Here is a 25,936-nt window from a genome sequence, read left to right as displayed (position 1 = left end):
GAGTTAAACAAATCTTACTTAGTTAAATAAATCATGTCAGAGGGCCCAGGATGTTCCTCCTCTTCTCATCTCAGGCTAAGAAAGTCCAGCTGTGACATATGGGGACTTGGCTTTTCCCCCACACCCCAGAGTCCTCCCAGGAGTCAGTTGGTCTTCCTCTCTGCTCTCACAAGGTACGTTTTCTTATCACTTGTGGGTCACGAATCCGTAGACGACAAACACAGCAGAGCTGATACAAGGCTGAGGGAAGGGAAAGCTACAGGTGTATTTGTCTGGGAGGAACAGTGACCCTCCTCTCTCACGTTCACCCTCTCCCTCACCTTGGGAGCTATAAAGGCTCTCCACCAGCCACTCAACTTCTATACTTCTGCCATCATGAATCCACTTCTGATTCTGGCTTTTGTGGGAGCTGCTGGTAAGTTCATGCATGACTTTGGACCACAGTTGACCCCCTCCTGATGGAGATCCCTGCTCTACTCTTGCTGCTTTTCCATGTTTACCTGGGCTCTGAGAGTCTGTCTCTCCTGTCCGGCAGCCCTCCTTCCCATTCTTGGACTCTCTGTAAGCCTCACTCCTCCCACTTTGTGCTGACCCCATTTCCGGCCATGTCTTGGGTCGGGAATGGGATGACCCCATTCATCCATGTATTTTGAGACTTTGTTGGGAGAGGCTATAAAGGGAGAGCAGGTGCAGATGGTCCATGAAATGAACCAGGGGTCTTGAGGCTTAGTTCCAGCAGTGCTAGGATAGCTCCCCTAGAGGTGTTCTCAACCCCAGGTACGCCTAGGGAAGCTGAAAGAACCTCAAGCCAGGGTCCTAGCCCTAGAAATTCTGATTTCATCAGCCTGGGGTGTGACCAGTGCATTGAATTTTTAAGTTCCCCAAATGATTTTAGGATCCCCACGTGGGCAGCCAAGGTTGAGAATCACCATTCCTTTGGCCCATGAATTGGCCTACCTTTGTCCTGCCTAATGTGTCTGGGGGCTCCTGTCCCCAGGCTCACCCTGCAGATTTTTAGTGATTGGAAAAGCTGGGTACAGTCAGGGCTACTTAGCCCGATTTTCCTAGCTAGGCCAACCCATCCTGACAATCTGGGGTTCCAATAGCCACAAAGAGTACACCAGGGGAAAAAGAGAAGCACTGAGTGGATGACAAAACCACATTCAGACCCATGTCACACTGAGTGCACTGTGAGGGCATTGTCTGTGTCCTCGTCCTGGAGCCACCAGTAAAGGTCTGTGCCTGAGCCCCAGGGGGCACGGGGCCATGTGCCCTGCAGACATACCAAGAGATTCAGGAGAGCTCCGTGCTGTGACACCTACTGGGGATGGAATGCTCCCTGCCAGACAATCTGCCGTCTCTGTGCTTATTGAAGACTTCTTTTTTTTTTTTTATTTGTTTATTTACAGCATAACAGTGTTCATTGTTTTGGCATCACACCCAGTGCTCCATGCAGTACGTGCCCTCCCTATTACCCACCACCTGGTTCCTCAACCTCCCACCCCCCCCACCCCCCCGCCGCCCCTTCATAACCCTCTGGTTGTTTTTCAGAGTCCATAGTCTCTCATGGTTCATCTCCCTTATTGAAGACTTCTAACCCACATGCTCCAGCCAGGGGACTCTGGGCTCCCCCCGCCATACCTGCTGAACTGGTTTTTCCTTCCTGTCTCCATTCAAGTTGCTTTCCCCACTGACGATGATGACAAGATCGTCGGCGGCTACACCTGTGAGGAGAATTCCATCCCCTACCAGGTGTCCCTGAACTCGGGCTACCACTTCTGTGGCGGCTCCCTCATCAGTGACCAGTGGGTGGTGTCCGCAGCTCACTGCTACAAGTCGTAAGTGCCGTGTCTTCTGGAACCCTCTCTGAGAGCTGGGGTCAGCCCGGGGGTGCAGAGGTTGGGCAAAATGGCTGGGCGGGGACAAGAATTTGTCTCTGGCCACCCAGCTTACAGGAATGAAGGTGCAAAGAGGAGCATTCTACAGAAAGCCGCTCGCATCCAAAAACCAATAGATGAAACAGCAAAGGCTGTTTCAGAAAAGGGTCAGAAAATCAGGGAGGGACTCTTGGGGTGGTGAGGTCCAAGGGGGAAAGCAGCAAGGACCTCCCACGAGTAACCTTGTCAGTTGGACACACACCCAAACTATGTAAGATATGTTAAAAAGAAATACTTTTGCCTGGGTTCTATCCCAGGGCACTTAGAATTTTCAGGAAGAGGGGTCTGACTATTGGTGAGTTTTTAAGGCTTTCCACCTCTGGGGATTGGACTCTGTAGCAGAGCTGAGACTCACTGCCTAGACCAAGAGTTCTCAAACCTGAGTGGGCATCAGAATCACCTGCAAAGGGGCGCCTGGGTGGCTCAGTGGGTTAAGCTGCTGCCTTCGGCTCAGGTCATGATCTCAGGGTCCTGGGATTGAGTTCCGCATCGGGCTCTCTGCTCAGCATGGAGTCTGCTTCCCTCTCTCTCTCTGCCTGCCTCTCTGTCTACTTGTGATCTCTCTCTGTCAAATAAATAAAATCTTTTAAAAAAAAATCACCTGCAAGGCTTGCTAAACTGCAGACCACTGCGTCCCACACCAGAACCTCTGATTCAGCAGGTCTAGGGTGAGAACTAAGACTTCATACATCTAACAAGTTCCTGGGGGGTGCTGGGGCTGCAGGTCCCAGGGAAACACCTTGAGAACCACTGGAGTAGATCATACAGGATGATGGCGCTTACCAGACCCAGACGGGAGGGAGTAGAAGTCTCTGCATGTTGCTAGGCAAACTACAGAGGATGAGGAATACATGGGGAACTTCAAGTGGGTTGTTTGTGCCTGCGGCACTAGGTGCAGGGGTTGGGGGAGGGGTTGTGGGGAAGGCAGCTGGAAAAGCAGGTTGAGGAGCAAGCCCATGCCATCCCCCTCCATGGCCACCTACCTCTGAAGGAGAAAGTTCTTGGTCTCACCCCTGTATTGACCCACTACCCCTCTCCTGCCAGGTGACTCTGCCACACTCCCACTCGTGAGTAGGGTGCTCGAGAACCCTAGAGAAAAGCGGGCATATAGAAAAAAAGGGTTTCCCCATGCTTGTCTTCCCAACAGCCGCATCCAGGTGAGGCTCGGAGAGTACAACATCGAGGTCGAGGAGGGGAATGAACAGTTCATCAACTCGGCCAAGGTCATCCGCCACCCCGGCTATAGCAGCTGGACCCTGGACAATGACATCATGCTCATCAAGCTGTCCTCGCCTGCTGTCCTCAACACACGGGTGTCCACCATATCTCTGCCCTCCGCCTGTGCAGCCGCTGGCACCCAGTGCCTCATCTCCGGCTGGGGCAACACCCTGAGCTCTGGCAGTGAGTGGAACCCTCCATAACTCATCCTCCAACTTCCCCACCTTTCCCAGAACCAGGCTTGCCCCTGAGCTTGAACCCCACTACGTGCAGGCCTGGGTCCTCGAAGGAGGCAAAGTTTTAAGGAGTTAATCCCCTAGAATCCAAATAGGGGACAAACATAGCACTTATTGCTGTCCCATCGAGGGAGGGGTTCAGCAGGAATCAGTCTGGAAACAAAACCCATCGTTCCTTGCTGAAGCTTTTATGTTCTTGGTGTCCTCGGTGTTCAAACCCTGGATTGCTGTCCCCCACCCTGGCCTGACTCCCATTCCTCCCTTCCTCCATCTCTCCCTGCTCCTCAAAGCCAGCTACCCTGAGCTGCTGCAGTGCCTGGACGCCCCACTCCTGAGTCAGGCCCAGTGCGAAGCCTCCTACCCCGGCCAGATCACGGACAACATGGTTTGCGCTGGCTTCCTCGAGGGAGGCAAGGACTCCTGCCAGGTGACTTGACTCCTCCCACGCTGAGACCCCTGCCCATACACATGGCCTCCTGGGGAGCAGCATTTGAACACCCAGGGCTGTGGGGCTGGTGCAGGAGGGCTTCAGGCCGTGGACTTCTACAGAAGCGAGGGAGGTTAGGCTGCATGGCAGTCACCCCCTTCATGAGAATGGGCCACCGGGGGAGACCTCCAGAGCCACAGAGCTGAACGCAATGCAATCTTTAAAGTTTCAGATGATAGAGGGTTCTCTTTGCCCTTTTTGCCTTCTTTATAAAACTTGTCCCACCTTCTTCCTTCCCAGGGTGACTCTGGTGGCCCTGTGGTCTGCAAAGGTGAGCTCCAGGGAATTGTCTCCTGGGGCTATGGCTGCGCCCAGAAGAACAAGCCTGGAGTTTACACCAAGGTGTGCAACTTTGTTGACTGGATTAAGACGACCATAGCTGCCAACAGCTAAAGCCCCCTCAGTCCTTCTGCCATTACTATGCTAATTAAATGCACCTGTTACAGCTGCCTGCGTCTGTGCCTGCTCCCTCCAGCCACTACCCCCTGGGAACACCCTCCTAGCTGAGGTCAGACAGGGCTCTATCCCTTAAAGATGAATAGAGTGCCCCAGTTCCCAAAAGAGTTCCATGGAATACCAGATTGGCAGCGTGTGAAGAGACATAATCCAAAAAAATAATAAGCAGGGGTTCATGGGGACTATTTTCAGAAGAAAAAAAAAAAAGACATTTTAGAAGGCTGCATTAAAAAGGTTCCTTGACCTTGGAACTTCCCTGGGGTCTGGAGTGCAGTGCTCATGAGTGCCCACCCAAGGCACAGATTGCATGACCTCATCGCCTCCTGTGGCTGCCACCCTGAGCTTAATCATTTTGGAAACACTTATGCTGCTCACCTTGGCCTCTGCCGAGCCCCCTGTACATGTACTCTCTCTAGCCCAGTGTGTGCTCCCTCCCGGCAGCCCGCCCTGAGCCCTCTTTCCTACAACCTGCTCATATGTCTGAGGGAGACAACCCAGCAACCCGGGTCTCTATCCGTTATACTCCTTCGAAATCTGCTTCTTATTCATCCCATATAATGATATCAATGTGTGTCTACCACACTGAGCCCTTTCCAGACATTTTCACATTTAGTTCCTTCACCCTCTGAAATGGTTACTATTCCAGCGGTACAGGCAAGAAAGCAGAGGCTCAGAGAAGGCAGTTAGCTTACCAGATCCCTCATCCAGCAGATAGTAAACCTGCAGTCTGTCTCTTCACTTGCCTGACCCCAAAGCTGGCAACCTCTTTGCCCACCCCCCATCCCTCCTGCTGCAGCAGTGGTTAGAGATGCTGCCCAGCCTTCAGCTCTGCTCCTTTATGGCTCTCCAGGCCATTCTCTGCCTCCCTGCAGTTCACACAGGCTCTGCTCTCTAGCCATCTTCCAGCTCTGTCCTCAGAGAGATGCTACATGTTTCATCAATTCATGATTAATACTTTGCCTGACCTCCCACAACTCCCAAAACAGAACCTGAGCTCCTTATCCTGCAGATGAAAGGCTCTTCCTTCTCTGCCCCTCCTTATCTGCAGTCCTCCCCTCTCTGCCTCTGCTCCAGTGCTTGGAAATCCCAGGGGCTCCTCCAACCAGCCATGAACCTCACACCTTTAGCCCTGGGCATTACTGGTCCATCTGGCTTGACCCCCTTCCCACCTGCTCCTGCAGCCTCTTCAGAAAAGTCATTTCTGATTCCTTCTGCCCTGGGCTCCTCTTCCCCACCCCTATGCTGGCCCTGTTGGCCCCATGGTCCGAGTGAGGAGCCCTCCTCTTGAGGGTGCTCACCGCTGCCACTGTCCTGCTCCTGCTGCCCAGTAACTGTGGATGCATCTACCTGGTGTCCAGTGCTGAGCTCCTTAGGCAAGAAATCTTGTCTTGCTCATCCTGGCATAGCTAGTGATTAAACAATGCCTACAATATAATGGGCAGTAGTGCAGTGATTGAATTATTAAAGTATGAGCTAGGACCGGAGGGAAATGTATGGAAGACCGAAAGTACCTTCTGGAACACCGGTTCTCCAAGTGTGGACCCTAGCCCGGGGAACACCAGAATCACCTGGGAATTTAGGAGCAGTGCCAATTCCGGCGCCCCTCCCAGACCTACTGAATCAGAAATTCTGAGATGGAGCCCGGCCACTTGCATTTTCCAAGAATTCCACATCTTTCTGATGCACACAAGCTTGAGAGCCATGGCAGTGGGCGCCTCCCGCGGCAGCGCTCTCTGTGGAAGCAGCAGCCACTCACATTTTCACTGTTCTCAGGCACCACAATGAAGCTTCATGTGTCCTCTCTGATGTAGATCTTCAATAACTCCCGAAGGTAGACGGTTTTGTTATTAAAGGGGCATAGCTGCTTGCCCTGGGCCTCACTGACCCGACCGACCGGAGGACCGGGCAGTCTGGCTCCAGAGGTGGGCCTCCCTGAGGGGCGGGGCCTCGGTGACCCCAGCAGAGCCCGGGACTTAAACACCGAGGCCCAGGTGCTGGTTGCCGCTCTGTCACCTGGGACACAATGTGACCCAGGCATATGACTGGGACAACCAGCTTCTTCAGGTTGCGGTTTCATGTGAGGAAACTAGGAGACAAATTTGGGGTTTAAATGAATCTAGGAATGTGCTCCAAAAGTTTCAAGAAGGGGCACCTGGGGGTCTTGGTTAAGTCTCCGACTGGTGGTTTCGCTCAGGTCATGATCTCAGGATCCCAGAGATGAAGCGGGGCTGGGGCTCCACCCTCGGTGGAGAGTCAGCTTCCCCTCTGCCCCTCCCCGCCACATACACATTCTCTCTCTCTCTCAAATACATTTTAACATCTTAAAAAAAAATAGTTGCAAGAATTACAGACATGTGAGATGCAATTTGTGTATATCCTTCCCATGTCTCAGCCTCGGGAAAAGCAGGCAGGTAACACACCCCCTGCGGAGTGAGGCGCTGGGGGGGGGGGGCGGGTGTCGGGGATGGGGGGCGGGAGAGGTTCCCTCCAGCACCAACCACATTCTTCTCACGTCTTCACGTGGCAACCCCGAGATGGCAACCATTTAGGTCTGAAATAAGTTAGGAAAGGCTGCCCAAGATGATAAAGATATTGAATGAAGATGATGAATGATTCCCACCCCACACCCTGCCTAACAGGGGAAAAGAGAAAAGCTGTGTGTGCTCCTGGGCCCATGGACGGTGTGAGTAGCAAAGATAGGACAAACTCCAAAACTCCATCAGGATTGAAAGTAGCTGTGACACCAAGGGGCGCCTGGGTGGCTCAGTGGGTTAAGCCACTGCCTTCGGCTCAGGTCATGATCTCAGGGTCCTGGGAACGAGCCCCGTGTTGGGCTCTCTGCTCAGCGGCGAGCCTGCTTCCTCCTCTCTCTCTGCCTGCCTCTCTGCCTACTTGTGATACCTCTCTCTCTCTCTCTGTCAAATAAATAAATAAATAAAATCCTTAGAAAAAAAAGAAAGAAAGAAAGAAAAGAAAAGAAAAAGAAAGAAGCTGTGACACCAAAACAGAGTGGTATTCTTTTAAGGCCAGCTGGGTTGAGGGTCCCCAGCCAGATGGTCAAAAGGAAACTTACTTAGCAAATTACTGATAAACAAAGGGGTAAATGCCACAGGAAAATACATGCAAACAGATAAAAATAAATCATTACATTGAAGAAAGTGTTCCTCAAGATGGGAATGGACAAAAGAGCAAGTTTGTCACTTTCCAGTTGGTGAAAGCAATTGATGACCCTTTATCCAAGCAATGGCAGATTGTTGGAGGATCCCCACTATTCCTGAGTAAAATGCACAGGCTTTTTCTTTTTTCCCTAAATTCTAAAAGCCACGTTGTTGCACCGAACTCATGACACCACCAGAGAGCACTCTGACGTTCCCCACGGCCGACACCTGCTGGAGGGTGAGGGGATGGCAAGCAGTGGGTCCCATGTGGAAATGGAAATACCCAGGGTAATTTTGTGCTTGATTATTTATTTAAATGCATATCAATAAACCCACTAGTAGAGATTTTTAATACAAAGGATCTTGAGGACTACTCAGAAATATGCATTTTTCACAAGCTTCCTGAGTGATTGGAGACCAGATAAGCAAAATCAGGACCTAACACATCGATAAAGAATGACTTTGTCAATTAAACAAGTAGATTTTTTAAATAACACATTTCAAAGTATTAGTTAAAACAACATTTTGTTGGTATTTTCTTGAGAATTTCTATTATCTTAAGTTTAATTCTAAATAGATAATATATGGCTCAAAAATTGAAACAACACAGTAGAGACTAAAACTATTTTTACTTCCTCCTCCTTTCTACCTCCTTCACTCAGTCTTAGTAAGCAATCATTTTGATCAAGTTCTTTTGAACCCTTCCGTTGTGTCTTCCTACAGAACTAAGCAAACAAATGCATAATTCTTATGTTTCCTTTTACTGGACAAAAGGTGGTATATGGAAATGCTGAGAGGCAACTTGCTTTTTTTTTTTCTTTCCCCAGTTAACAGTATATATCTTAGCTTTCTAGAGCAGGGAAACATTTGTATTCTTTTTTAGCATTGAATAATACTCCATTTTGTGGATGTATCACAGGTTATTGATCCAGACCCCTCCTGAAGGGCATTTGAGTTTTCCTGATCTTCTTCCTACCCCAGATAATGCAAGTATTTTACAAACATTTTTTATTTGTATGTAAGAATGATTATAGTTACATAATAATGTAATATAATATGCAATATAATAATTATAGTATAAACACCCAGATGAGGGTTTTCCAGGTGAAAAGGTAAACGGATGTGTAATTTTCATAGATGTTTCAAGTTAGGCTCCACTTAGGTTGGTATCATTTTTTGTGAAGTGTATATTCCACTACACACTAGCTAACGGTCTTCTTTAACTCGATGTTGTCAGTCACGTTGGTGAACAGAGGTATTTCGACGCAGTTTTCATTTGCAAGATTTTTTCCCTATGGTGAAACACCATTTGCATTTCTTTTTCTCTGAACCATCTGTTCTTTGCCACTTTCATTGTGCTGCTGGATTATTTTCTTCCTGATTTCTAGGAGTTCATCATATACCGGGGAGATCAGCCCTCATGATGAGGATTACAGATGTTCTTTCCATATTGTCGTCTCTCTTTTGATTCTGTGTATATTTTTCCGTGAAAGCGTGTCATCATTATGTAACGAAGTTTGTCTTTTTTTCTTTTTTTTCTCCTAGATTTTAAGTCATAGTTTGAAAGGCAGTAAGAGGAAGCACTATTGAGTAAATGAGATCTAGGCCACTCAACTGGAGGTTGCATTTCAGGGTCATCTTGTGCAGGGAAATAAAACATTGACAGCAACTTAAATGAAGAAGAGGGGAAGGCGGTGACAATGATCACATTTCAGTCTGCCTGTGACTTTATGTATGCAGCTCTCCACGTCCACTTCCTCAGCTCCCTTCTCCTAACCTTGACGTCTGAAGTCCACAAGCAGAGAGACCGGCTGACAACACACCAGTCTTCCCACACCAGCAGCCCCTTGGAAATACTCTGAGCTCTCAGCTGTCATTTTGTCTCTGCCCAAGGAGCCCTACCCCTGGATAGCTCATGTCAGTTCCCCTCCGGACCACCCTAGAGGTTAGAGTCCGCCGGAGGGACGGTCTGAGTATCGAAGGATCCCATTCCCTGATGAAAGATGTGGTCTCTGGGTGAGAGTCTCAGGGGCAGGCCCTGGGTAGAAAGGGGGCTGGTGCTTCTTGGGAGGGTGTCTCCCCACAATGAGTGACGAGTTTACAGAAGGGCGGGTCCTGGGGAAACCAGCCCCTGTGGCAGCAGCCTCACAAAGACACACAGCTCTGGGGAGCCAAGAGCGTCCTGAAGAAAGGGCATGGGGGTGAGGAGGGCCCCCCCTCCCGGCTTCGTCTGTACCCTGCCACCACCTTGCAACATGGGGAGTGATGTCACCAACCCGCCCTCCAATGCCCTGGAAGGAGCACCTGCTCGGGTGGTTTCTTCCAAGCTCTGATGGGCAGAACCGTGGGAGGGGGCGTTTTTTGTACAAAGATGTAACATTGTGGGGACAGGGGGCCACGGTGATTCAACTCTATGGGAAAGCTTTACAAAAACCTTTCTGCCTGTCCCCAACCCCAGTTTCTCCACTTTTCTCCTGGGTCACGGGCCTGAGGGTGGTGTGAGTCAGAATGCTCTACCCCACCCCTGTTCACGGGTCAATCCAACGCCACGAACAAGGACAGGCTTGGATCAGGACTGAAGCTTGCAGGCAGAGAGCCCAGATGTAAGAAGAAGGCCTCACTAGCACCTCTGGTGAAGGACTCCGGGAGACTCCTTCATCCCAAACCCCACAGAACTCAGGGCAAGGTCAGTGGGAAGGTCCATGGGAGGTGACCCATCCTATAGAGGAAGAAGCCAGAAATATCCCGGCCCTTCATGGATCTGGCCACTGGCTCCAGGACCCTGCCCTCCTTTCCAGACACACGTCCTTTTGATGGACCCTCAGAAGGAGTCGAGAAGGTAGTGTGGGGCCCGCTGGATAGGCGCTGGCCGTGTTCTGTGGCCCCAAGAGTCAGCTGGAACTATTCTGTGCAGCAGGAGGGGCTTTCTGATACCAGAGTCCTCCAGACACCAACCAGGGCCCCATCTTCTTTCCATGCCTCAGATTTGTTTGTTTCCCTGTCCCACATCACTGTGTGAACACTGAACTTTTCTTTGGAGAAGGCACCAGGCTCACAGTTATAGGTAAGACATGCTCTGCGTCTTTCCAGGTCCCTTGTAGGTGAAAGCAGGTCCAAAGTGTCCATTTTAGACTGGCTGTATGCTGATGTGATATGATTTTACCTTCGGCCCAGGGACCAGGCTGACAGTTGTCGGTAAGGTTGGGGGCTCTCCAGGCAGGGTGTGATGGGGACGATTCTATCCTGGGAAATGGGCGAAGGAAGGGATCACCCAGGTCTTGGGTCCTGGTTAAGGAGATATCATCTCCACTTTTGGGAACCAGTACCCAGGAGGGTCCTGTTCTGGGCAAATCCACCCAGCCCCCAGGGTTGCGGGGTCTTTTGTAAACTCAAAACTGAGCCTCAGTGGTTAAGGCAGAGGAGAGAAAGGAGATGGTACTGCCCCTCCGAGTAGTTACCTAACAGAGGGAAGCCCAGAGAAAGCCCAGAAGGAAATTAATGAGTGTTGACTTTGGTCTGTCTCCTTCATTGACTTGGGCTCTCTGTAGGGCTTCATATCTTTCCTTGCTCCGGAATTCCTAGGAGGCCACACTCCTTGTTTCTGACTGTCCAGGGACCTGGGCAAGCTCTGGAAGGGAGTTGGGGGAAATATGAAGCAGGGCCGGTGGCTCTGGGAGGGAAGAGATCCATGAACGCACCAATCTGTCCCCAAACCCCAGCTGAACTCAGCAGACGGGGGAGGTTCTGAAGTGGATCTGGGAGGCTGTGCTTTTGAAATACCCTCCACTTTGGGGAGGGGACCCGGCTCACTGTTGTAGGTAAGTGCATCAGGGTGGAGGGCCGGGAACCCACAAGGAGGGACAGGGTCCAGTGGAGTATACCTCTTGGAGATTTAGGTTAAAGCACATTTTTATCAGCAAACTCTGAATTCTTGTCTTGATGCGGGGGCAGGCAGGGACAGCCTCCATCTCCAGGAATCTCATGGACAGGCTGTGCAAAGTTTGTGTTCCCCTACTGGAAGGCAGGTAGTCTCCTCTTGGGGTCGCCTTGTCTATCTCCTGTCTCCTTGGAGGATGACCCATCATGGCCTTGTAAATGGGAAGCCTCTAGCCTCAGAACTGTCTTACTCCTGCTGTCTCCCTCCCCGGCTCAGAAAGGAGAGGGACCGGGAGAAAGGGCTGGGGGTCACACGCCCTAATCGGTCCTCTGACTCGGCATTGCACACTGCACACTAGTTCCCCCTCCACACCTCCCAGAGTAAAATTCTGCTAAGGAAAGGGAGGGGAGAGCAGGCAGGTGTACTTGGGAGGACAGGAATTGGATGCAGCCAGGGGAAGTTTTCCTACAAAGGTGCAGTGTTGTGTAACAATGAAAAACTGTATTTTGCAAGTGGAACCAAGCTCTCTGTCCTGAGTAAGTAAGAGACTTCCTGGGGGCGGGCAGGGTGTTGCAAGAGTGAAGTCCCAGGAGGACTCCCGGGACACAGCAGGGAAAAGGCTCAGGGAGTGTGGACGAGCAGAGGAGGGGCTGGAAGTTCTGGTGGACGCTAGCTTCTGGGAGGAAAGGCCCCGAGAGCAGTTCCAGGGTTTGTCACACCTTCGCTGTGCTGTGGAGCAACCAGGCCCAGCACTTTGGAGATGGTACTCAACTCTTGGTCCTCGGTAAGGAGCAGGATGGGGATGTAGGGCCATTGTCCCTTGCACGTAGGGTCCCCGTCTCTCTTCCCATCCCTGGTTGTTGGGGGTCAAGTCAACTCTCTTGTCCCTGGGGAGCTTCCAAGGAGCTGTGGCGGCCACTTCTCTTGGTGTGGCTTGGCGGGTCCCTCTGTTTCTCTTCCCTGAGTCTCCAGTCCTTAATATTTGCTCCTTACTCTTTCCTTGGTTCATCCTTCCTTTTCTGTGTGCACGCACGTGTGTGTGTGTGCATTCTAAACCTGCTCCTCTCTCCCCATAGTATGCTTGGACCTTTCTCCTAACGGACCCCTCTGGTCCAGAGCCACGGTGGAGCCTGGTCCTTGGGAGCGAGGACTTGCCCTCTGGCAGGAGCCCTCCATGGGTTTTACCACAGCTGCCTGCAGCTGTGTTCCTATAACTCGCTGCTCTTCTTTGGGATGGGCACCAGGCTCACCGTGACAGGTATGAGACCACACTCCCAGCTGGGGTTGTCTGTGTGTGATTGATCAGTCCGGGAGTGAGGGTGGCAGGGAACAGGGGTGTAAAGGCAGGACTCAGAGCCACCCCTTCCCTCCTGGAGCTTCGCGGACCCTCGGGTATAGCTCTCCAGATTAACTCTTTGGGCTTTTTGTGTTCTCACTCTGCTTCTCTTTATTCTCTGGGACACCTCTCATCTCTCCTGTTTTAAGGGTGTGTTGTTTGACTTTTCTCTCTCTCTCTCTCTTTCTTTTTCTTGATTTGGATCTTCTCCATTTTCCCTCCTATTCTATCTCCAAGCCTTCTCCATTGACTCCATTTTGGTGAGTTGTTCTGTCTTCTATGTTAAAGTCCTTCTAATATCTACCACCCGCTCAGAACTCTGTGCTAGCCTTTGTCGTCCTCCTTCTCTGTCTCGACTAGCCTCCAAAGATCCACATGTGTCTTCCTGAAGTGATCTAGGGCTCAGGAGGCAGCGGGGGGCCAGATTGGTGAGACTGGGCTGATTTGAGGGGTGTTTCTGAGCCCCGAGGGTAGAAGTCCATGTCATAGTATAGTGAGGGCTGTAGTGGGTGTCCGGGGGACACAGTGCTAGGGAAGATCAGAGGAAATACAATTGGAAACTTATGCCATCTTAGTAATAGATAATAGATAAGGTATAAAGAAGAGAAAATAGGCAGGAGGCCCCATTTTCTCAAACCTCAGCATCCATGCTGGGCTGGTAGGGTAAGGGGCCCATCACAAAACACTAACACACCGTTAGTGTGCTTGGGGAGGAAGCGGACAGGTGGAGGATGGGGAATGGTGGGATGGATCTGTGCTGGGCATAGAGACAGGCCAGAGGAATGGGGCAGTTGGTCCTACCAGATTGGAGCAGAGTTTGTCCTGCAGATGGAGGCTCATGCCAGCGAATGTGATAACAATTAGAAAATACAAATTACTGAGGTTCATAATGCCCAGAAACTTGGGGCTCATGGGACAGGCTGGGGGATGCTCGAGCAATTGGAAAGTGGAAATCTCAGAATCTCTGAGATGTAGAAAATGGGGATAATAGCGCCAGTCCCTTAGGGTGTTAAATTGTTAGGGGCTAACTTTTACGGAAATCTTTGTAAAAGGCTCGGCTTATTGGGGCCATCCTTTCCATTCGTGTTGTTTATCAGTCCTGTCCCAGCCTTTGGCCTTTCTCCAAAACTGCGTCTCAATCTTCTCATTCGAAACACTTCCCAAAATGTGGTTAAAGTGAAGATATCTGGATTTCCCATACTTCTGCTCCAAAAAGCCATTCCTCTGGTCAGTATGGAGCCGAATAGAGGGCACAGTCCATTCTGGCAAAAAGATGGGAACATGGGAAAGAGATGTGCTTTCTCTCCTCCCTCTGTGTCTTCTCATGGGGCCCTGCTTTCCAACAACTCCAGAAATTCTCCCCCATGTCAGGCATGAAAAGGGCCCAGGGCTTTGCAACATGAACTCTCTGACAACGTGGCCCTTCGACTTTGAAATTCGTTCATACTCAGCAAATATGGCCTGAACTAGGATTTCCAAAGCTGGCAGGGAGGCTTGCTGGACACTGGAAGGATAAAAGGGTTGGACCCATGGACAGTATCTTTTATGGGATTACAGCCACCCTGGGCAAGCTACCGCACACCCCGTGTGCTCCAGTGTAAATGGAATAAAGGTGAAACATCGGATACATTATGCCCAGAGGATTCTAGGCTCCTCAGAGCAGGTTACGTATTTAACTTACACATACACACACACACACGGGAAAGAAAAGAGGAAAAAGTGAGCCAGGAAAAGCATTTAGAAAAAAGTATAGTCAGATACAACGGACAGTGTATCCTCCAGGCAGCAAAAACTAGTTCTCCTACGGGCTATCACAAGAACAGACACGCAGACACTTTGTACAAAAGGGAAGTGATAATCAGAAAAAGTTGACTTGGTTCCTGGGATCGTGCTGCTGGAGAGAATCATCAGCCTCAAATCCCAAACTCGTTCAGCTGTACCATAGGAAGAACCGATAGTCACGCACCGAAGAGGGCTTTGAACGAGGAAGAGAAATAGATAGACTCTCATGATAGATATGGAACAAGGCCTTGAGAAAGAGACTCTGTCAAGAAAGCCAAGGAAATCAGGACACACTGCAACCTTAGGGGATGGAAGAGACAGACGGCAGTGTGCATCCATGGGGTGACCGGGAGGACTGGCAAAGCTGAGTGAGAACAGAACAAGACAGTGATGCCCAAACACACAGGATCTCCTACTATATAATTTTGCTTTAGGATGACTCCATTTCCAGCTCTCTCTATCTTTCTTTATTTCTGTCACTGTCCCAACCCCAGACAGCTGTCAGAGCAGTCCTGGTCCCAAATCCTTTTCCCTTGCAGAGAATGTGGAAAAGGTCAAACCTCCCACGGTCACAGTGTTTGAACCATCGGAAGCAGAGACCTCCCGAACCCAGAAGGCCACACTCGTGTGCCTGGCCACCGGCTTCTACCCCGACCACGTGGAGCTGAGCTGGTGGGTGAATGGGAAGGAGGTCCACAATGGGGTCAGCACGGACCCTCAGCCCTACAAGGAGCGGCCGGATGAGAATGACTCCAGCTACTGTCTGAGCAGCCGGCTGAGGGTGTCCTCTGCCTTCTGGCACAACCCTCGCAACCACTTTCGCTGCCAAGTCCAGTTCCACGGGCTCGGGGACGATGACGAGTGGCAGAACACCAGTCGGGCCAAACCCGTCACCCAGAACATCAGTGCCGAGGCCTGGGGCAGAGCAGGTGAGCGGGTCTGGGGGGCTGGGCAGGGAGTCAGCTGAGCACAGAAAGGGGGTGCCCAGGCAGACACAGGACAGGGCATGAGGGTGAATGGGCACCTCGGGGCTAATTCCTCTCCCAGATCCTCAGCCCCGCAGAGCCCTGCAGCTGGGCCCCCTTCACCATCTGAGCCTGTGTGGCTCAGCACAGAGGGGGGTGCCCCCAGTCCCTCTGTGCCACCACGTTCCACAGAGTTCCAGGATGGCATGGGTCCACGGGCACAGCACCAGAAAGACAGCCTAGGCGTCTGTGAGAAGCCCAGTCGGAGCCTGGGGTCCGTGCTGACCAGAAGGCTGACTTACTGCGTTAGCATTTGTGTTTGGCTGGTTCTTAGTGGCAGCACAGCTTCCAAATAGTTTTGCATTCGCTTCAGGTGCACCTAACTTGGCAGCTTTCCGTCTGCTTTAGAAGATGGGGTCTCTCACCCACTCCCTCCCCCTTCTCTCTTTCAGACTGTGGCTTCACTTCGGGTAAGTGACCGTCTCCTCTGCTTGCTCTGCGTCTCCCATGGTTTTGTCCCGGAAGCCAAACACGGAGAACCATGGACCCTGGGGTGGGAGTGGAGAGGCCAGAGACACGTGCTCACAGGTCCCTGTGTGCTCTCCTTTCCTGCCCGCAGTGTCCTATCAGCGGGGCATCCTGTCTGCCACCATCCTCTATGAGATCCTGCTGGGGAAGGCCACCCTGTACGCTGTGCTGGTCAGTGCCCTGGTGCTGATGGCCAAGGTAAGGAGGCGGGCAGGAAGGGGCTCTGGAGGTAACACTTGAAACACAGCAACTCAGAGCTGTGAGTCGTCAGAGACCCCGCAGGCGGCCAGTGGCGGGCAGGAGAAGGCAGATGTCCACCCACATGCCTCGGAAGATGTATTGTACCTCCGGGATCACAGTGGGAGAACCAGGCAGAGAAGGAGAAGCTGAGGTCACCTGAAAACCCAATGGACGTTGGAAAGAGCACTACCATTCACCCTGCCAGCAGACCATCCTACTTCCTCTCAATTCCCATCACTCCTGGTCACCCCTGAAACCTTCTCTCCTTCAGGTCAAGAGAAAGGGTTCCTGAAACTACCTCAGAGGCAGAGGCGGGAGCTTCCAGCTTGCTATTCCCCAACATGGATTCTCCTTTTTCTACTTCTAGCCAGTGCTTCTCAAGAGCTGTTTTCATCTCTCTGCTCACCCCAGTAGCTACCTACTATGTTTCTGAACACCTGGATGCTGATGACCCAAATCTCCCTAACCCAGGGGGACTCCTAGTGTGACTAAATTGACTGTTGACTGAATCAATAAAAATGACGTGTTCTGGTTTGGCTCCGCCTTATGAGTGTCTGGATATCTCTTTTTCCCATCTCCGACTTCCCACGTGACTCCAGTCAAGATAGAAATAAGAGGTATTGGGCACCTGGGTGTCTCAGTCGTTAAGCATCTGCCTTCAGCTCAATCATGATCCTGGGGTCCTGGGACTAGATCGGGCTCCCTGCTCAGCAGGAGCCTACTTCTCCCTCTCACACTGCCCCTGCTTGTATTCCCTCTCTCGCTGTGTCTTTCTGTCAAATAAATAAATAAAAATCTTAGAAAACCAAAAAACAAAAAAGGAAAGAAACAGGAGGTATTCAAGGAAAGAGCAGGTCCCTCCAGTACCGGGGCTGAGGGACTGAGTCTGGGGCTGCCCTGCTCCTCCCTGTCAGGAGAACTTGAGTAAAAGTAAATGGGTGTGATGGGTTTGAGGAGGCTTACTCAAAAACATCCCAGAAAAATGGTGACATTTTCTAAAAAAATTTCCTGTCCTACCTGGACCAAAGAGCTCTAAGGAAGAGTCTATCTCCACAGGTGTATCTCCCAACAACTGGTCACTTACCCGTGGCTGAGAAGCTTGCCTTCATACCTATCACCCATGTTCCCTTCAGCTGTCTCCCTGAGTACACTACGGTCTTCTCTTGTCACCAAGCAGGCTCCCCGGCCAAGAAGAGAAGGCACTGACTTGGAGTAGGATTCTCAAGTAGCACATGTGTCTTCCGGTTTACGTTACAAATCTGTTGATAAGTTTCTCTCTAGTGAATTACATGGGTGTAAAAATGTGCCCTGATGATTCCTGGAAGGATAGAAAATAAAGGTCCCCAAACCCAAGAGTCAGCCCTATTGCTATTTCGAGGAATCCTCTAAGAGCTCTTTGTTGTCTCATGGTCACCGTGGTGATGCGGGGCACAGTCCTGCGGATAGCATCTAGGCAGTGGTCCTCTGTTACCTCGCTCCATGCATACCCCACTCCTCTCACCCTGCATCCTGGAGCCACCTGCTTCCAGGCTATTTTGGACTCCATCACCTGGAGGCACATAGTAGTACTCCAACTCCTACTTACTTTTGAAGATGTAGCCCCAACATCATCCCCTGTAAGAAGCCTTCTCAGGCGCTTCTTTGCCTGAATTAGCCATCTACTCTCTCACTCACGGGACTGGAACACATGATTTTCTCTCTCCATTGCAATGCATGAGGCATTCACATGTGTGTGCACACTTCTATAACACACATGTACGTGTACATATATTTACATACATGTGCCTGTGCACTAACCCGCTCAAGCACACATCATTGCAATGTCCTGCTATTCACCTTCAAGAAAATAAAGAGATCCAAGTCACAGTCCCCAGGGAGCCTACCTGTTCTGGAGGGGATCATTCATGAATAGGAACAGCTAAAATACAAAGTGGCACTTTCTGATAGAAATGTGAGCTGTCTGAAACGCAGTCAGAGGCTAGCTCTCAATTTCCTACTGGGATCATCAGGGAAGTGTCTGAGAATGTGGCAAACTCTTCACAGAAAGAATTGGTCTAATCAGCCCTGTGGGAGGGTGGTCGTGACAGTCAGAGACATGAACCAGAGCTGAAGCCACAGGGTCAGGTACTTGAGGGTGCTTAGCCAAGGAGGGGATGGGACGAGGTTCAGCGTAGGAGGGAGGAGACGTTAGGCAGGCTGGTGCGCGCGCCTCGGATGTGAACTCAGGTCCTTGCCACCAGCATGGGGCCGGGCACACAGGAGTTGTTCATGCAGTGTGTGGGATACGTGAAGCATAAGGAGCTTGGACTCTGTTCGGGGAGCAGTGGGGAATTACAGAGTTTGCTTGTCCCCATGCCACAAGCTGCCGTCACCTGCTTTTTGGAGTCCACCCCTCGCTCCTCCCGCCCCACGTCACTATAAATACCATTCTGTGCAGATGGCCACGGTGAGTCCCAGAGGGGAGACCTGGTGACACAGAGGGTCTCCTCACAGTGGTGGATGTTCTGCCATAGGGCCTCTCTGCCCCTCCCCTCCCTCCACCAGCACCAGGACCTTCCCCAGCCCCTCCCCACTTGAAACATACTCGGAGTTGGCTCCCAGCCCCACTCAGTCAAACCTCTGTCACCTGCACTTCCTGTCTCTACCCAGTGGCTGGGGGGAGGGGACCAGAAGGAAAGAAACATTTTTGTATCCTGCTGTAACATTGTGGGAGCTGGGGGGGGCACGATGACTCGGGTAGAGGGGGTGCTTTTACAAAAAGCTCTGCCTCAGAAAATACCTCCATCTTGCCCTGGGAACGCAGCTCCTGGATGGGGAGTGGCTAGGAGGTATCTCTAGAGCTGGTCCCTGATGTGCTCTTGCAGGGACCTGGACTGGGTGAACACCTCTGCATCTCCCAGCTCCAGACAGCTTCCCAGGAACGGGAAGAGCCCACATATCGAATCAAGGTCATCATCCAGCACTTTTCATAAAAACCTGCCCTTGACAAAAGTACTTACATGTGCGTTATTTATTAAGAACTCACAACAACACTGCGCAAAACATAGTACCCCCTTTTTCAGATGAAGGAAGGAAGGCCAGAAACGTTGCAGGTCCTCCAGGGTCCTTCCTGGAACTCGTCCCAACTCCAGCCCCAACCCGCAGCTCCAAGCTCAGTTCATTTTCACCTCCACTGTACTGTCCCCAAGCCAAGTTGCTGCAAACTGGAGATGACCTCCTGTAGATTCTAGATGACTATGTCCAGCTAGCTCTGGAGGTGGGAGGAGAGAAGCCCAGGAAGGAGAAGGACAAGGGTACCCCCAGCTTGTGCCAAGGGAAGCAGGAAGGAGCAGAAATTCTTGGCAGCCCCTGACCACTGTGCTTATATGAGGAGCAGCACTTTGGGCCAGGGACCCGGCTTACGGTACTAGGTAAGAAAGCCTCTCCCGGTGGGAAAGCGGGTGGGGTGCTCAGCCTGGACCACCCTCAGGACCCTGACCCTAAAGGAGTGGGTGCTGGCCCCTTCTGGATCCCTAGTCCTGGAAGGCGGGTTTGTGCCTGGGTCCCCAGAGCTGTGCAAACACAGGACAGCTGTACTTTGGGGCCGGTTCCAAGGTGACGGTTCTGGGTAAGGAGGTTAGCTGGGGGGCAAGCGCTCTGCGGGATGGGATGGAGACAGGTGGGCAGCTGCCCGGCTCCGTCTGGGGCTGTACTCAGAGGCGGGGCTCAGCGCCTGGGCCGTGACTCCCGGTTCTTTGAGGGAGCTGGGCCGGCGGGAGAGGGCAGCGCCGGATTTTTGTGCTGGGGCTCCGGGCCGTGAGTGGAGAAACTCAGTATTTCGGCAGGGGCACCCGGCTGACGGTGCTAGGTAAGCGAGAGGGGCTGGGGGCGGCGGGGCGGGCGGTGGGGCAGGGGATGGCGGGCCTGTTTTTGTGCTGAGCCAGGGGGCTGTGAGCCAAAATACCCAGTACTTCGGCGCGGGGACCCGGCTGACGGTTCTAGGTGAGCGCGGCGCGCGGCGCGGCCGGGGTCTTGGAGACGGGGTCGGAGCCTTGCTTTGCAGCCTCTGCCCTGTCCTTCGGGGCCGGCAGCCGGTTGACCGTCCTGGGTGAGTGGGCGCGGGACCCGCCACGAGGGCTGCGGGGTCGGAAGGGAAGGCGGCGACCCCAGGGCCCTTCCTGGCCCGGCCCTGGGTGGGCACCCGGCGCTGGGGCCGGGCTGCGAGCGGGAGCGGGAAGCGGCTGGGGCGCTGCGGGGGTTTGCGTGCGGGTCTGGGCCTCCGTGTTCCTATGAGCAGTATTTCGGCTCCGGCACCAGGCTCACGGTCATCGGTGAGATTTGGGCGTCTCCCCCCGTGCGCGCCGCGGCCCCTCGGACCCGGGAGGTAGTGAGGGTGGGCCGGGCTGGGACGCGCAGTCTGGGGTCCGCGGGGTCAGCTCTGCGAGGGGGCGGGGACAGGGTCCTCCCAGGCCCGGCACAAGGGTGGAGGGTCAGGGGGCTGTGGGGCTCTTTTCCTGCTCCTGAGGTACTTAGGGGCCGAGTGCATGGGGGACTAGAGCATTGACGAGGACTCAGAGCCGCTGGACGGGGGACCCGGACTGAGAAGGGAAAACTGAGGCTGGGGAGGGGACATAGGAGGGGTGCAGCTGCTGAGAAGGGGTACCGACCGAGTGTGAGGGACAGGAGAAAAGCAGGGATAAGCATGGGACGGGCGGGCACCGAGCCCAGCCGGCTCCTGGGAGAGGTAGATGGAATGGACGCCGTTGAACAGAGGAGAAAAGGAACGAGGAACAAGAGAGGCCAGAGAAAACAGATCAATGTGAATCCGTGGAGAGAAGAGTCAAAACAGGAAGGGTTCGTTGATTTACTGCTTAGCATTTAAAATCATATTGAAAACCCCTGCCTTTCTCTCCTAAGCCGGAGAGCCCGCTGAGGGGTGTCTACAGCACCCATTCCTGCCCGCCGCAGACTGGACTGGACCCTCTGCCGCTGGGATGCATCCCCACCCCCTGTCTCCCTCTGCCCCCCAGCCTGAAACCTGGGACCTCACACTAAGTATTTCAGCCTCAACAGCCCGGTGGTGGAGGAGGTTCAGTTGTTGCAAACATATATTAAAATGCAGATATTTTGTTTGTGAGGTGAGCAAAATTCTCAGGATGAGCCTAAGCTCCTAGATTTGGAAAGGAGCCTCAAACATCACCTGGTGACAAGAATGTTGAGGCCAGAGAGGGGTAGAAACTCATGATACTGGTACATTAACCTGGATTCTTTGACGACAACAAGCCCCATTTGTTGTTAGAGTGTCATTACGCGGGATCCGATGGGGCTCAGCTAAACTTTGTCTAGAGGAAATGCCAGATTCCCTTAATGAGCAGGGGGTGGGGAAAAGACCAGACTTTGGAGCCAGATAAACCCCATCCCAATCCCTGAGTTGCTGATGATCAGATGACCTTAGGCAAATGAATCTGTGGGAAGTTCGGTCCCCTCCACTACACAAGGTCATCAGCAATACCCACCACTTACCATTGCTGTGAGGGTGACTAACAGGAGACCCTACACGTACAGTATCCAGGGGAGGTGTATTGTTATAATTCGGCCCTTCTTTTCTCCACCCTTCCCCTAGGTGGTCACTGGGGAGCGAAGGGAGAGGGTGAGACCAGTGCCTAAGGAGGGACAAGATTTGGAACGTGGGTCACGGAGGGGAGGGCTGAGTAGGCGCGCGTGGTAGATTGGGAACATGAGAGAAAAACTTCACAATTCTGCCCGAGACCCGTCCAACCCACAAACAGCATATACAAACAGAAGCTCCCTAGTATATACACTTACGCCCACATAGAAAAGCTCGCCCACACCCCACAGGGACTCACAAACAAGGAAGGATAACCTAACCCTGCCCTGGCACAGAGCTGTGTAGACAACGGCTTCAGAGCGTCCTGTTTGTCCTGCCCATTGCATTCGTAAACGTCGTGGGGAGCATCACCCATGACTCAAAGGACTTGGTTAACTGGGTGGGGGTCAGAGGAGTGCACTCCGTAGTGCCCCGGGAGAGCGGCTACGACTTCAGAGCCAGGTTCTTTGAGACAAGAGTGAAGACACCAGGCTGAGCAGAGAGACTGGGGGAGCTGGGCCGTGCGGCTATTAGCATGTTACCGCCTCTGGTAAAGCAAAGACCTGGAGACATCCTAGGGGTTAGCAAGTAGGAGTTGCAGGGAGGGGAAGCGGACAGGTTGGGAAGCCCGATCAGCTCAAAATGAAAATGCCAGGCTCTTGTTCAGAATTAGTTAGGATTTCAAGATGGTGACAGTGGCCCTTAAGCCAAGGGTGGGGTCTTTGTGAGCATGGGGTCCTGTCCATGGGTCACACACTCATGCAGCTGCCCCTGGAAGTAGGTCCCATCCAGAGAAACACGACGTGTCCGTTAGAAGGACATTTTCTCCATCTTCCAGGCTAAATTAGATTCTCATAAGAAGATATTTCATCTTAACAGAATTGCTAAGAAATGAACCCAAAAAAATCAGTGGAAAGCAAAGGAGAAGGATAAAATGAGTGGAGAGCAGACCCAGAAGAAGTGAGCCAGCCAAATGAGAGGGTGGTCTGGGCCTTCACCCAAGACTCTGCAGAGGAGAGGCCTCGGACAAAAATTGGATCAGGGCAGCTGCTAGCAGGACGGCACTCTGATGATCTCAGATGCTTATTTAGGAAGCTGACTGGTAGAAAAAAGTACAACATTTGGAAGCACGGGCGCAAAGAAAGTTGACGAATCCCTGAACTTGACCTAAGGAGAGATTGCTCTCGGGGCTGAGGAGCCTCAGGATGTAGAGGAATGGGTAGGGATGGCCTCATCCCCACAAAAGAAAGTCAGAAGATCTCATGAGCACACCATAAAACAACAGGGTACCCTCACCTGAGTCCCCAACAATATGCCATCTGTAGATTGTCATCTGGGGAGAGTCCCCAGCCATCGGATGACCCCCTGGTCCCCAGATCCCCTTTACTCCTCAGCCTCTTTCATTTCTAAGCAGTTCCCAGGCTGAGGACAGGGGCTGTCTGAAAGCTTATGTCACTTAATGTCCACGGCCCCTCTGGAAAGTCAGAGTCAAGATTTTCCCTTCACAAGCAGGAAAAATGAGGCAGAGAAATTAAGACACTGTCCCAAAGTCACGTTCATGGGCAAAGTCAGTTTTAAGATTTGGATCCTACCATTCTGATTCCAATCCTGTGCTCACGCCACTTAATAACTACTGCATCATAGGGTGAAACATAGACAGGTAAGCGCTTACTGATGGAAAAGACATCAAATATCATCAATGAGGGGACATTACTCAGAATGTCTATAGGGTGAGGACAAAGAACAGGCAGGACAGAAGAAAAATTAGAGAGGAATGGGGACAGTGATGCCCAAACACACAGGACCTCCTACTATATAATTTTGCTTTAGGATGACTCCATTTCCAGCTCTCTCTATCTTTCTTTATTTCTGTCACTGTCCCAACCCCAGACAGCTGTCAGAGCAGTCCTGGTCCCAAATCCTTTTCCCTTGCAGAGAATGTGGAAAAGGTCAAACCTCCCACAGTCACAGTGTTTGAACCATCGGAAGCAGAAACCTCCCGAACCCAGAAGGCCACACTCGTGTGCCTGGCCACAGGCTTCTACCCCGACCACGTGGAGCTGAGCTGGTGGGTGAATGGGAAGGAGGTCCACAATGGGGTCAGCACAGACCCTCAGCCCTACAAGGAGCGGCCGGATGAGAATGACTCCAGCTACTGTCTGAGCAGCCGGCTGAGGGTGTCCTCTGCCTTCTGGCACAACCCTCGCAACCACTTTCGCTGCCAAGTCCAGTTCCACGGGCTCGGGGACGATGACGAGTGGCAGAACACCAGTCGGGCCAAACCCGTCACCCAGAACATCAGTGCCGAGGCCTGGGGCAGAGCAGGTGAGCGGGTCTGGGGGGCTGGGCAGGGAGTCAGCTGAGCACAGAAAGGGGGTGCCCAGGCAGACACAGGACAGGGCGGGAAGACTAAAGCCCAGCATGAGGGTGAATGGGCACCTCGGGGCTAATTCCTCTCCCAGATCCTCAGCCCCGCAGAGCCCTGCAGCTGGGCTCCCTTCACCATCTGAGCCTGTGTGGCTCAGCACAGAGGGGGGTGCCCCCAGTCCCTCTGTGCCACCACGTTCCACAGAGTTCCAGGATGGCATGGGTCCATGGGCACAGCACCAGAAAGACAGCCTAGGCGTCTGTGAGAAGCCCAGTCGGAGCCTGGGGTCCGTGCTGACCAGAAGGCTGACTTACTGCGTTAGCATTTGTGTTTGGCTGGTTCTTAGTGGCAGCACAGCTTCCAAATAGTTTTGCATTCGCTTCAGGTGCACCTAACTTGGCAGCTTTCCGTCTGCTTTAGAAGATGGGGTCTCTCACCCACTCCCTCCCCCTTCTCTCTTTCAGACTGTGGCTTCACTTCGGGTAAGTGACCGTCTCCTCTGCTTGCTCTGCGTCTCCCATGGTTTTGTCCCGGAAGCCAAACACGGAGAACCATGGACCCTGGGGTGGGAGTGGAGAGGCCAGAGACACGTGCTCACAGGTCCCTGTGTGCTCTCCTTTCCTGCCCGCAGTGTCCTATCAGCGGGGCATCCTGTCTGCCACCATCCTCTATGAGATCCTGCTGGGGAAGGCCACCCTGTACGCTGTGCTGGTCAGTGCCCTGGTGCTGATGGCCAAGGTAAGGAGGCGGGCAGGATGGGGCAGGCAGGTTGAACATCACACATGGAACGTGAGGGGATCTCAGAGCTGACTCAGCCCTGATTTATCCTATATCTCAAGGAAATTACAGTGGGACTACCAGACTGGAGAGAAAGTATGGGGATTGTTACGGGATGCTGCACCAGACAATGGGGAGAGTCAACCAGCTGTACCAAAATCAGCTCAAGAGTCAGGCTCCCTGAACCCCTCCTGCTGTTCATGGCCCTTGGGAATTTAATCATGCCCTTTCTTCCTCAGGTCAAGAGAAAGGGTTCCTGAGACCAGCTCTGAAAATGCATCCTGAATTGCTCATCATCCTCCCCGAGATTCTCTCTAACGTGCTCCAGTCTGCATTTCTAGAAGTTATTCTCTCTCCACCTCTTATCTCCTTCCTGCTGGGATATCTGTCCCTTCTCTCTGCTTTCCTGCAGACTGAGCTCCTCAACCCTGAAACAGAAATAGACTAAAACAATAAAAGTGTCCTGCCAGGCCATGTTGTGTCTCCAGGGTGTCTATGAAATTCTGTCCTTTAAAGATTTAAGGAAGACCCCACCCCTGCTACATACGGAGGGACTGACTCTTCTTTCTAAGCAAGGCTTCTGGCTCCTGTTCATCCTGACCGAGGATGGGCTCCCCGGTCCATACCCAGCCATTCTGGGCTCCTAGAGTGTAGGGTTGGTCCAAAGGGCAAGGAGCAGGGGACACGCCCATGTAAGGGTGGGCAGAGGCGAGCCCTAACCCCACCTCAGGACAGGGCCCAGGACAAGGCAGCCTCTGGGTTGAACGCTTGGTCATTTTTCAATTCCAGACTCAAGTTTCATTTGTCACACGTTTGGGTTTTATCTGTGTCTGTTCTGAATGCCCCCATCTCATCGTGTTTTGAGATTTCGGCAGAAGATACAGCTCTATTCTGCATCCCTAGGTTAGAATCCTAAAGAAGGCACAGAGTTGGAGCTACGGATATGTGAAGCCCAGTGAGGTTTCACAGAAGGGGGGGCATCCC

The 25,936-nt window shown here is 52.3% G+C and overlaps 1 protein-coding gene and 2 gene segments (V, D, J or C); all 3 read left to right on the top strand.

Moving 5' to 3' along the window:
* LOC123951625 overlaps nt 1–16,756 on the top strand; it is a 54,244-nt gene extending 37,488 nt beyond the window's left edge. The window contains 5 exon segments of the C gene segment in view: nt 12,570–12,627; nt 15,027–15,416; nt 15,905–15,922; nt 16,072–16,178; nt 16,492–16,756. Coding sequence covers nt 12,570–12,627; nt 15,027–15,416; nt 15,905–15,922; nt 16,072–16,178; nt 16,492–16,512 — 594 coding nt within the window.
* The window catches only part of LOC123951612, a 366,823-nt gene extending 341,397 nt beyond the window's left edge, over nt 1–25,426 (top strand). Inside the window, 5 exon segments of the C gene segment in view lie at nt 20,155–20,201; nt 23,743–24,132; nt 24,640–24,657; nt 24,807–24,913; nt 25,192–25,426. Of these exon segments, the coding sequence occupies nt 20,155–20,201; nt 23,743–24,132; nt 24,640–24,657; nt 24,807–24,913; nt 25,192–25,212 (583 nt within the window).
* Nucleotides 376–4,323, top strand: PRSS2 (serine protease 2). Its single transcript, XM_046020405.1, has 5 exons — nt 376–415; nt 1,679–1,838; nt 3,085–3,338; nt 3,682–3,818; nt 4,119–4,323. The coding sequence occupies exons 1-5, from the start codon at nt 376–378 to the stop codon at nt 4,269–4,271; spliced, it is 744 nt and encodes a 247-aa protein (XP_045876361.1). The 3' UTR covers nt 4,272–4,323.
* Nucleotides 25,427–25,936: the final 510 nt, after the last annotated feature.

The sequence above is a fragment of the Meles meles genome, chromosome 10 (assembly GCF_922984935.1).
Source record: "Meles meles chromosome 10, mMelMel3.1 paternal haplotype, whole genome shotgun sequence".
Taxonomy (NCBI): Eukaryota; Metazoa; Chordata; class Mammalia; order Carnivora; family Mustelidae; genus Meles; species Meles meles.
Note: the sequence above shows the minus strand (reverse complement) of the source record. Positions and strands in the feature narration are given on the sequence as shown.

Bases quoted from the DNA above. Each gene is read 5' to 3' on its own strand.
- PRSS2 (XM_046020405.1), top strand. From the start codon at position 376: ATGAATCCACTTCTGATTCTGGCTTTTGTGGGAGCTGCTG. The intron at 1,839-3,084 runs GTAAGTGCCGTG...TCTTCCCAACAG, and splicing joins GCAGCTCACTGCTACAAGTC to CCGCATCCAGGTGAGGCTCG. The intron at 3,819-4,118 runs GTGACTTGACTC...CTTCCTTCCCAG, and splicing joins GAGGCAAGGACTCCTGCCAG to GGTGACTCTGGTGGCCCTGT.